This window comes from Muscardinus avellanarius (genome assembly GCF_963383645.1).
Source record: "Muscardinus avellanarius genome assembly, chromosome: 2".
NCBI lineage: Eukaryota > Metazoa > Chordata > Mammalia > Rodentia > Gliridae > Muscardinus > Muscardinus avellanarius.
In genome coordinates this window covers 141,812,572-141,824,798 of record NC_137787.1, presented here as the reverse complement: position 1 = coordinate 141,824,798, position 12,227 = coordinate 141,812,572, and the positions used below count along the sequence as shown (strand labels likewise).

Here is a 12,227-nt window from a genome sequence, read left to right as displayed (position 1 = left end):
TAGTGCAACCACTTTGGAAAACAGTATGGAGAATCCTCAGAAGAATGGGAACAAATCTTCCATTTGATCCACCAATACCACTGTTGGGTATCTACCCAAAAGAAAAGAAACCAAACTACCAAACTAATGCATGTGTATCTATGTTCATAGCTGCACAATTCACCATAGCCAAACTATGGAACCAGCCAAGATGTCCATCAACAGATGAATGGATTACAAAACTATGGGATATGTACACAATGGAATTTTACTCAGCCATCAAAAAAAACTCAATTACATCATTTTCAGGGAAATGGATGGAACTGGAGGACATTATGCTAAGTGAGATTAGTCAGGCACAAAAAATAAGAAATCAGATGCTTTCCCTAATATGTGAGAGTTAGGGAGAAATGGGTCATAGGAGGAACTCTTGGAAGAGGATCAGTAACTTTTAACTCTGTTTACATTGTCTTTGGATATACAATATTTTTTTTTATTTTTTAGGGAGTTTATTTACTCTTTTGTTGCCTGTGCCATTGAAATCATATCCAAGAAATCACTTCCAATTCCAATGTTGTGAGGTTTTATGACCCAGATTTTCTTCTAAAAACTTATAGTATTAAGATTTATATTTTATCTATTTTGAGTTAATATTTGTATATGTGTTAAGTAAGGGTCCAATTTTATTCTTTTTCATTTATTATTATTTTTCAACAATATTTTGTTAAAAGACTAGTATTTCCTCCACCAAAAGTTCATGGAAACCTTGTCAAAAATAACTTGACAATGTATGGAAGAATTTATCTCTAGGCTTTTATTTAGCTCCAATGGTTTATATATCTGCCTTTAGAACAGTACTACACTGTTTCAATTATTGTAGCTTTATATGGTTTGAAATCAGAAAATATACATCTTCTAGCTTTGTTCTTCTTTGAGACTGTTTTGGGTATCTAGAGTCCATATTCCATATCAGGATAGATTTTTTCTGAAAAATAAATAAATAAATGTATGATAGTTTCACCTAAAAAAAAAAAAGAAAAAAATATTCTCTGGTAAGAAAGAAAGCAAAAAGAAATATTGAAATGTTATCTTTAAGTCATCAAAAGTTTGGTACCAGACAAATGAAACTGTTATGTGAGATTATCAATGTTAATATTGTATAAATTGCTATAATACTAGATGTCAACCAGTAAGCCAAGCGTGGGAAGGAGGGATGGGGAGGGAATGGGGTGGGGATCGTGGTAGGGGCTAACTGGGCGAGATGTGCATGTATGTCTACAAAAGTATTTTCTTTATACCACTATGATGTATGAATACATTGCACCAATAAAAAATAAATTTAAAAAAATGCCACACATAATGAACTTAGAACAATGCTTGGTATATCATAACTGTTCAATAAATATGTCAATCATTTAATTTAAAAAAAATAAATAAATAAATAAAAATAAAAAAAAGAAAGAAAAAAGCCGGGCGTGCTGGCGCACGCTTGTAATCCCAGCATTTGGGAAGCTGAAACCAGAGGATGGCGGTTCACGGACAGCCTCAGCTACTTAGTGAGGCCCGCTGCAACTTAGTGAGACCCTGTTTCAAAATAAAGAAGAAAAAATAGGGCAGGGCGTGTGGCTTGGAGGTCAAATACTCCTGGGTTCCATCCCCAGACACCCCCCCCCAAAAAAAAGAAAAGAAAAATACAGCAACACTATCAAGTATCAAGAAACAAACAATATCCCACAAAATTTGAGAAAACATTTGCAAGCCATGTATCTGATAAGGTCCTTGTGTTCAGAATAAATAAAGAACTCTTACAAACCCAACAATAAGACAACCCAATTAAAAGGTAGGCAAAGGATTTCTTCAAAAAAGTTGTGTAGCCGGGTGTGGTGGCCACAGAGGTTCGAAGCCAGCCTCAGCTACTCAGTGAGGCTCTCAGCAACTTAGTGAGACCCTGTTTCCAAATAGGTCTGGGAGTATAGCCCAGAGGTAGAAAAGCCCCTGGGTTCCACCCTCAGTACCAAAAAAAAAAAAAAAAAAAGTTATGTACATTCCCAGTAAGCATATGAAAATATTTTCACCATTATTACTTATCCAGGAAATGCAAATGAAAAACACTGGGACTGCTTCACACGCTCTAGGATGGCTAGAATAAAGCATCAGATAATTGCTGACAAAGATGTGGAAAAATTATGACTTTTCTACAAAACTGCTGGTGGGACTGTAAGCCAATAAATCCACTTTGGAAAGCAGCCTGGCAATTCCTCGATTAAACCATATGACCCAGCAATTCCACTTCTAAGTATATACTCAAAGAAATGAAAAAAAAAAGTGTACAGGAGCATTCATAATAGACAAAAAGTAGAAGCATTCCAAATGTCTCTCAAGAAACAAAATGCATTTGTACAGTGGAATATTATTCAACTGTAAACTGGCAATGAAGTACAGTGCTACAACCTGGATAAGCCTTTTCATTTCTAAAAAGAACCCAGAAATGAAAGTCTACAAAAGTTTTTTTTTTTTTACTTAATGAAAATATTCTAAAATGGACTGTAGTGATGGGTGTACAATTCTGTGTGTATAAAAAAAAAACCACTGAATTCTACAGGACAGATTTTATCCTATAAAGTTTTTGAGATTGTTTCAAATATTAAAACTCATGTTTTAGATACATGTCGATGTGATTTAAATATTAATGATCTAGAAATAAATTATAAGGCTATTAACAATTTTTTCTTTTATATATGGGTTATAGTTGAGTCAGTTTCAGAATTAAAGTGTTAATAGATGATTTTTTCTAGAAAATGGTTTTAAATAGTCTACACACAAGCCGGGCGTGGCGGTGCACGCTTGTAATACCCGCGCTTGGGAGGCAGAGACAGGAGGATCGCGCAGGTTCGAAGCCAGCAGTGCACGCTGGCTTAGGAGACCCTGTTTCCAAATAAAAATGTAAAAAAATAGGTCTGGGAGTGTAGCCCGGAGGTAGAAGGGCTTCCAGGAACCCAGTACCACCAAAAAAATAAAAATAAAAAAATAAATAGTCTACACACTGACATTGTCTACTTACTTACATATCTACCTGTAGTAAATATAAGCTACATATATTGACATACTCCAAGATCAGAGAGCAAAAATAAAGCAACTAGGAATATAACTTTAAGACAAAATATATCTGGAAACAGCATGCTCTTGAATTCTAACTTCTTTTTTTGTGGGTCTGGGGCTGGAACCCAGAGGTATTTGACCTCCAAGCTACACCCCCTGCCCAATTTTTTATTCTTTATTTTGAAACAGGGTCTCATTGAGTTGCAGAGGGCCTCACTAAGTAGCTGAGGCTGTCCACGAACCGTGATCCTCCTGGTCTCAGCCTCCCGAATGCTGGGATTACAAGTGTGCGCCACCACACCCGGCTTGAATTCTAACTTCTTAACTGACATTGGATGATCCAGAAGCAGATGCTGCTGCAGCTCTTTGTTGATTTAGTTGCTATGGTGACCAGATGCATTCATGTACAATAGGAAGCTTACTGTACATTGGCTAATTCAATAGTGAGGTTTGAGGTGGTTATTGATGGGTATACTGATAATTAGTTGTACCTTTTAAACATCCCCCGTCTGTGCATTTTTATGGGACAGCTTTAAAATGATTAATATGCTATCATAATAGAATTTGTAAAGGTTGTTTTATTAGACTAAGGGCAATCTGAAGTCCACCTTCAATGAAGATTACCTCAAGTGAACTGAAACAAATATGGAGCAGAAACTGTTGAATCTTAGTGGCCAGTGTTAGCTGTAGTAGCAGCAGTTGAATGAGAAAATTAGAGAAGATGCGAGCAACAGTAAGTAAAGTACTAATGATTTAGAAATGGTTTTTCTACATGTTTATGATTTAGCACTTTGATTAGATCTTAGGATTTTTATCTAAATCTTCATGCATTTATGTGTTAGGGAGTATAAGATCATGATAAATATTTTTAAATGTAGACTGTTAGAGAATAAAAACCACACATTTGTCATTGTTAGAGAAAAAATGTTGACTTGTAGAATAATTATATTAAATCTTTAGCTATCTCAACTGGACATGGTGATGCATGCCTGTAATCCCTGTTCTTGGGAGGCAGAGATAGGAGGATCACAGGTTTGAGGATAGCCTCTTTAGTCTAATGAGACTCTCAACAACCTAGCAACCCTGTTTTAAAACAAAAGATAACAAGAAGGGCTGTGGGGTACAGCTCAGAGGTAGAATGCCCCTGGGTTCAATCCCTAGGAGGGAAAAGAAGGAGGGATGAATTCTGGTGACTAGCCTATTTCATTTTGTTTTAGTTAACTACTATACCTTTTATTAAGCATTTCTCTTTATTTGCAAAATAACAAAGAAACATGAGGTGTGGATAAAGTAATGTTTTTCTAAATAGGGATGAGTAAGGGCTTACTTGTATGGCTCCAAAATTCCCATATTGAAGTCCCTATTCCTAGTACTTAGAATGTGATTGTATTAAGAAATAGGGCCTTCAAAAGATGATTAAGATAAATGAGGTCATAAGGATAGGCCCTATTGCAGTCTGACCAAGTACAAGAAGAGTAATTTGAACCCTTGAAAGATACCAGATATATGAGGACACAGAGGAAACCCCTATGTAAGGTTAGAGTGAAAAGGCCACCATCTATAACCATATAGAGAAGGCTTAGAAGAAACCAAACCTGCCAACCCCTCCCTTGATCTTGTGCTTCTGTTCTCTAGAATTGTGAGAGAATAGATGGGTGTTGTTTGAGCACCCCAATCTGTGGCATTTTGTTAAATCATTCCTAGCAAAGTCATATTCACCTTTTCCTTTGCCCTTTTTTCTTAAGCTTATATTTAATTTATTTTGCACTATTCAGGTTATTATTACAATCTTCTGATTGGTAACTTTATTTTTAAGATTATTATTCTCTAGCCAACTGTGGTGGTGCCTAGAGGCTGAGACAGGAGGATCACAGTTTGCAGACAACCTCAGCTACTTAGTGAGGCCCTTAGCAACTCAGTGAGACCCTGTTTCAAAATAAAGAATAAAAAATCAGACTGGGGGTGAAGCTTGGAGGTAGAATGCTCCTGGGTTTCATCCCCAGTACTACAAAAAGAAAGAAAAGAAAAGAAAAAAGAAAAGAAAGAAAATCCAGATGTGGTGGCGTATGCTCGCAATGTTGGTACTTGAGAGGCTCAGACTGGTGGATTGCAGGTTCATGGACAGCCTCTGGGACCCTCACACTAACATAAAAATTAACTGAAATGTAAAAGCTAAAATTATGGAACTTCTGGAAGAAAACATAGGGGAAAATGTTCACAATTGGATTTGGGTAGTGGATTCTTAGGCATGACACCAAAACACAAGATACAGAAGAAATCCAGCAAGTTGGAGTTCATCAAAATTTAAAACTTTTGTGAATCAAAGAACATTATCAAGGAAGTGGAAAGACAACCTACAGAATGAGAGGAAATATTTACAAATCTCTAATCTACTAAGGGTCTAGTATTCATAATATATAAAGGATTTTTACAACAACAAAAAAATAAAAAGGCAGTCCAATCAACTTAGGCAAATGACTTGGGGAAAAAAAACCATTTTTCTCTATAAGCTGTACAAATGGCCGGGAAAAGATGTGCAAATATTGTTAATCGTCAGGAAAATGCAAATCAAAACCATGAACTACCACTTCATTAATATTAGATGTCTGTAGATAAAAAGTGAAATAACAAATGTTGGCAAGAATGTAGAGAAAACCCTCATACATCTTGGGGTCGGCATATAAAATGATGCTGCCATTTTAGAAAGGTTTGGTGGTTCCTCAAAAATAGATTATTATAACCATATGCCCTAGCAATTCTGCTTGTAGGTATGTACCCAGAAGAGTTGAAAATAGTTACTCATATACTTGCTATGTGCAAATTCATGTTTATAGTAGCATTGTTCGCAATAGCCAAAAGGTGAACACAGCTCAAATGTCCATCAATGTTTGATTGGATGAATAAATTGTTGTATATTCATATAATGAAATGTTACTTAGCCATATAAAGAAATTAAATACTGCCAGAGTACTATAGCCTAGATGAACCTCAGAAACTGTATGCTAAATGAAAAGAGCCTATCATAAAAGATCACATATTGTATGATTCCATTTATATGAAAATCCAAGCAGGGCATGTTGGTGCAGACTTGAAATCCCAGTACTTGGGAGGCTGAGACAGGAGGATTGCAGGTTCATGGCCAGCCTCAGTTACTTAGGCTTTCTGCAACTTAGTGAGACCCTGTTTCAAAATAAAAGAATAAAAAGTAGGACTGGGTGGGTGTAGCTCAGAGGTAGAATTCCCTGGGTTCAATCCCCAGTACTTCACAAAAGGAAGAAAAAAAAAAGAAAAATCCAAAATAGAAACCTGAGACAGAAAGTTGACTGGTGGTTACTAAGGCTTAGAGAAGGGAAGAAGGTAAACTGGCTCTTTAATGGTTACAAGGTTTTCTGGGGTTGATGAATATGTTTTGGAATTAAGAAGACATGGTGAGCCAGGCGTGGTGGCGCACGCTTGTAATCCCTGCACTTGGGAGGCAGAGACAGGAGGATCGCGCAGGTTCGAAGCCAGCCGCGCCTGCTGGCTTAGGAGACCCTGTTTCCAAATAAAAAAATGTAAAAATAGGTCTGGGAGTGTAGCCCGGAGGTAGAAGGGCTTCCAGGAACCCCATTACCACCAAAAAAAAAAAAAAAGACATGGTGGTTATACAACATTGTCAGCATACCAAATACCACCAAATTATACACTCAGTATGGTTGATTTTATGTTAGGTGAATTTTACTTCAATAAGAATTTTAATAATTACAGGAATTAATTATAACTGTTTTGTTTTTGGTTTTGTTTTTGGTGGTACTGGGGTTCCTGGAAGCCCTTCTGCCTCCGGGCTACACTCCCAGACCTATTTTATTTTTAGAAACAGGGTCTCTTAAGCCAGTGCGGCTTACTTTGAACCTGCGCAATCCTATCTCCACCTCCCAAGCACTGGGATTACAAGCGTGCGCCATCATGCCCGGCATAACTGATTTTTTATTTTCTTTTAAAATAATCATAAATAGAAAGTTTTTGTACCACAACATGAAACCCAGAAGTTATAAAGGAAAAAATATTAATGTAGTGATTTTTCTACATAAAAAGGACAAAATTAGGTAGCAAGACAATTTTATAACTTAATAAAGTGCATGAAAAATAAATTTATTTAATTTACAAAGAGCTATAGATGGTTATGTTTGTAAAAGTATCATACTTCTCAGTGCCTTGTTTCTTTATCTCTGTGTAATAAACCAGCTCTAAATTTAGTGTTCCATAACAACTATTTATTTATTTATTTATTTATTGGTTTGTTTGTTTTTGAGGTACTGGGGATGGAGCCCAAGGAATTCTACCTCTGAGCCACATACCCAGTCCTGTTTTGTTTTAGTTTGAAATAGGGTCTCCCAAGGTTGTTGAGAGTCTCACTATGTTATTGAGGCTGTCCTAGAACCTGCAATCCTCCTGTCTGAACCTCCTAAGTACTGGGATTGCAAGTGTGTGCCACCATACTCAACTCAACAACCGTTTTTTTGCTCCTAATTCTGCTCTCTAGTTAGGGCTCAACTGAATAGCTTTTCCATTAGTCTCACCTCAAGGCACTCATAGGCTTACAGTCATTTGGATATTCAAATGAAACTAAAAATCTATAGTATGGTAGTCAGGAGCTCTTTCTCCATCTACCAGGGGTCTTCAGCAGAGTATCTGGACCTCCTTCACAAAATAGCTCAGAAATCCTGGAGGTAACTCTAGTAGTCACAATGACACTATCTAAGTGCTTAGAAACCACATCACTTGAGCACACTCAGAGTCAGTACTGAGGACTACACAGGATGTCATAGCAAGAGGTGTGGTTCACTGGGAGCCACCACTGTAACCACACTTACGATATGTTACATAGCTGGGGTTTTTAGTTGTCAGTGTTTCCCATTAGAATATAAACTCCACAGAGGCATGGATTCTGCCAATCTTGTTCACTTTCATGTTAGACTAGAACAGGATATGGTGCGATAAAGTTTTGTTAAAGGAATATGTCTGGTAAGATCTATTTAGTGTAAAAAGAAAATAGTGAGCTGGGCATCATGGCACACATCTGTAATCCCAGTACTTTGGAGGCTGAGACAGGAGGATCATAGGATAAAGGCCAGCCTCAGCAACTTAGTAAGACCCTGTTTTAAACACATTTTTTTTTTCCTGCTCATCAAAGGAAACCATCAAGAACCTAAAGAGAAAGCCTACAGAATGGGAGAGCTTTACCAGCCACCACTATGATAGAGGGCTAATATCCAGAATATACAAAGAGCTCAAAAGACTACACTAGCAAAACAAATAACCCAATCAAGAAATGGGCCACTGAATTGAATAGACACTTCATAAAAGAAGAGATACAAATGGCCAATAGATTCATGAAAAAATGTTCAACATCATTAGACATCAAGGAGATGCAAATCAAAACTACACTGAGATTCCATCTAACCCCAATCAGAGTGGCAAGCCTAAAGAAGTCAAATAACAACAAATGCTGGCAAGGATGTGGGGAAAGAGGAACTCTTTTACACTCTTGGTGCTTAGTTTGGTGGGAGTGCAAACTAGTTCAGCCACTATGGAGATCAGTGTGGAGATTCCTTAGAAAACTGAGAATGGATCCACCACATGATCTGGCTTTACCTCTCCTGGGTATCTTTCCAAAGGGGTTGAAATCAGAGAACTACAGTAACATGCATAATTTGTAATAGCTAAAATCTGGAATGAACCTAGGTCTTCTCCATCAACAGATGAATGGATTGCAAAATTGTGGGAAATACAATGGAATTCTACTCAACAATAAAGAAGAACAAAACATGTCATTCGCAAGAAGGTGGAAAGACCTGGAGATTAAGTGAGATTAGCCAAGCACAGAAAGAGATATTTTCTCCAATATGCTCAAGCTAGGGTGTATTAGGATTACTGGAGGGACTCCAGATAATGGAGAGGAAATCTCAGAAAAGCTAGAAAGTAAGGGTAGGAGAGGAAGAAGGCTCTGAGATTAATTAACTGGAGGAGCTATATTCAGATATGTATTTAACTATGAATGTAGCATGTTCAACCTGGACCCTCATTGTTGGGAGGGAGGGAAAAGGGAAGCAGGGGTGGGGGGACCAAGCACTGTGTGAATGTATGCCATTTCCAGTATGATCCACATGAAAATAAAAATAAAATAGGTCTAGGGGTACAGGTCAGGTAAAATGCCCCTAGCTTCTGTTCCCAGAACCCCCCCCCCAAATAGTGTATATTAGGGAAGGCAGGTATTTGTGTGCACAAAAATCTCAGAATCTAACTTTTATGATGAGGAATTGGACTTGAGAGTGGATAGGTGGCATTCCATATACATTATATATATATATATTTTTTTTTTTTTACAAACTACCTGGTGATTACATGATGCCCAAGAACTACTTATTGAACAAGTATATAATAATAAAGTTTACTTATTGGTGCTTATTATGTGTGTCACACTATGCTGTGACATAAAATCTAATTCTTCAACAGCTCTGTATGTAAAATACACATAATTGATCTTGTTTTTCACATTAGGAAAAACTTCACAAAGTTACACAGAGCTATTCAATGGCGATACAGATTAAAAATATAAATCTGAGTTACCTCATAGCTTATATTCTTAGTAAATATACCTGTTTACTCCTCACCTAAACCCTTTCAATGAGAGAAGCACTCCATTGTGTCTATATTTTTTCACCTCATTAAAAAATCAATGTCATTATTTTAAGTTTCCCAGAGAAGACTTAATGGCAGAAGAGTGGAGGCAGGAACAAAGAATAGAAATGGCGTGTGTTTGATAGTACTAATTTATAACATTCATGATTAGATGGGTAAAGAAGTACTAAATTATAAGCTGAAAGGCAGAAGAATGTTTTATCCTCTTCAATGACTATTCTCCTAAAAGATGAGATGAGGAAAGAGCTGAAGTGTTTAGATTTAAAAAGATGAAATTTTAGTTTATTTTTAGATTGTATTTGTAATATTTTCTTTAGTTTTTAAGGTTAGTTAAAATGGTATTTGTGATTTGCCTATCAACTAATAATACTAAGGCAGTATCTTATATTTTCTAATTCTGACTTTTCCTTCTTTATCCTCTCTCTGAGCAAAGTTCTGTTTGGCATTCTGTCATGATCACCTCAATGTCATGTAGCTTAGTCAAAAATTGGAATTTTTAGGAACTTTTATACCTATCTAATAGAGGTATAGAACAAAGATATTTAGATAGTTTAGCAGTACTCACTTTATTGCCTTAATTATTTTCCCTGATCCCAATAATTATTGATCTACTTAGAGATCTTGGACTCCAGTAATAATTTAATAAACAGTGAATTCATAAATTGCAGTATTTACTGAAAGTTTCTGAAGCCATTCTGAGTGATTCATAAACTTTGAGAGTTCCATCTGTGGCCCACTCAGGTTAAGAACTGTTGTGCTGGCCTCAGGTAACATCCTTCAGAAATTCACCTCCACTATCAAATTCTAAACTAATTAGGAAAGGACTTGAAAGAGAGAATGGGTTTAAAAAATCTGTAAAGAAACATGAATTTATTGAGATTGTTAAAAATATGTTGGATATAAAAGCAAAGTGAAAGCCCTCCAGCTGCTTTGAAAATTTTGTCATTGTTGTGGAGACTAAATTCAGAGTCACTCTACCACTGAGTTGAATCACTAGCCCTTTTTATTTTTTATTTCGAGACAGGGTGTCACTGAGTTGCCCAGCCTAGCCTCAAACTTGTGATCCTCCCACTTCAGCCTCCCAAATCTGTGGGATTACAGACATTCACCATCATGCTTGGCTCAAAATTTAAAATTTTTTAAAAACAATTCTTGGATCACAGAAGAAGTCAAGAACAAAAATAAGCAATACATAAAAGAACTAGTATAAAACATAAAAATAATAATCAAATAAGTGAAAATGTGACTGAGGGTGTAACTCAATTTTATACTGCTTCCTTAGCATGTTTGAGGTTCTGAGTTCAATCCCCAGCACAGAGTAGGGGGTGAGATGGAAGTGCTAATTTAAACACTAATAATGTTCTATTTTTCACCTGTCAAAGAAGCAAAGATTGTAAAACTATCATTTTCAGCAGTAAAAGGATTTTCTTACAGAGTGGGAAAAAGACTGTAGGGCATTTTAGCAATAGGCAGCAGAATTCCTTTCCTCAGAATCTGTCCTAAGAGGAAAAAAGCCATAGGAAAATGTTCACTTTGCCTTTGTTTATAATAATGGAAAAATTGAAAACTACCTAGTTTCCTTATACTAAGGGAATGATTAAATAGTTTATGGTTTAACAGCATTTAAGGTAATGCTTTGTGTAAAATAGCATGGAGGTTTTTATTATAATAAATTCAAAACACAGAATTAAATATATCTAGAATTTAGAAGGAAAAATCAGTCCTTTGCAAAACAAGATTTAGAGGTTTATCAGAATGTTAATAATGTTTGTCTTGGGATAGAAAGAGTTTAGACTTATGTTTTTCTCGTTTTTTGCTTTTATGTTTTTCAGATGTCTTAAAATTAGAATGTATTTTACCTTCATTATAAAAGCTACTTAAAATGGTGGGATTCACAAACATTTCTCAGCTATAACTTGTTATACTAATTCAAGTATGTTCAACTTGTGCTTTAACATAGCAGTTTATACTTTAGAAAAACACAGTACTTAGCTACTGATGGACTTCCATGGGTGATCTAAATATCCTGGCATTTGACTCCATCCTTGTTTCTGAGTAAAATTTCTTGACTTTATAGTTAATTTCTGTCACTGTATTCTTTTTCTTTTCCTTTTACTTCTGGCTTAAGTCTGCTCCAGAAAAGCGAAATAATATTCTTTAACAAACCAACATTATAAATGTGCAGTCTCCATTTTCCTTCCCTGTGTCATAGAAATAAATAGCTCACATCTGCTATCTTACTGTTTGTTCTAATTGTTTTAATTCTTTCCCTCATTTTAAGGTTATTCTGGTACAAGTTAACCCAGGGGAAGCATTTACAATAAGAAGAGAAGATGGACAGTTTCAGTGCATTACAGGTAAGAATGGTAATTTATTAAATGACATAAAACAAAAATTTATGATAAATAATGCACAAAAGCACAAACTGAACACTGTATCATTTATTGCATAGTTGCATAACATCCTAA

The 12,227-nt window shown here is 36.0% G+C and overlaps 1 protein-coding gene across 2 annotated transcripts in view; it reads left to right on the top strand.

Annotated features, from left to right (window-relative positions):
• The window catches only part of FNDC3A (fibronectin type III domain containing 3A), a gene marked incomplete at both ends in the record, with an annotated part of 137,665 nt that overhangs the window by 17,561 nt on the left and 107,877 nt on the right, over positions 1-12,227 (top strand). For both annotated transcript variants that reach the window (XM_080719885.1, XM_080719884.1), the window contains one exon: positions 12,041-12,116. In XM_080719885.1, coding sequence (XP_080576011.1) covers positions 12,041-12,116 — 76 coding nt within the window. The remainder of the gene's footprint in view (positions 1-12,040; positions 12,117-12,227) is intronic.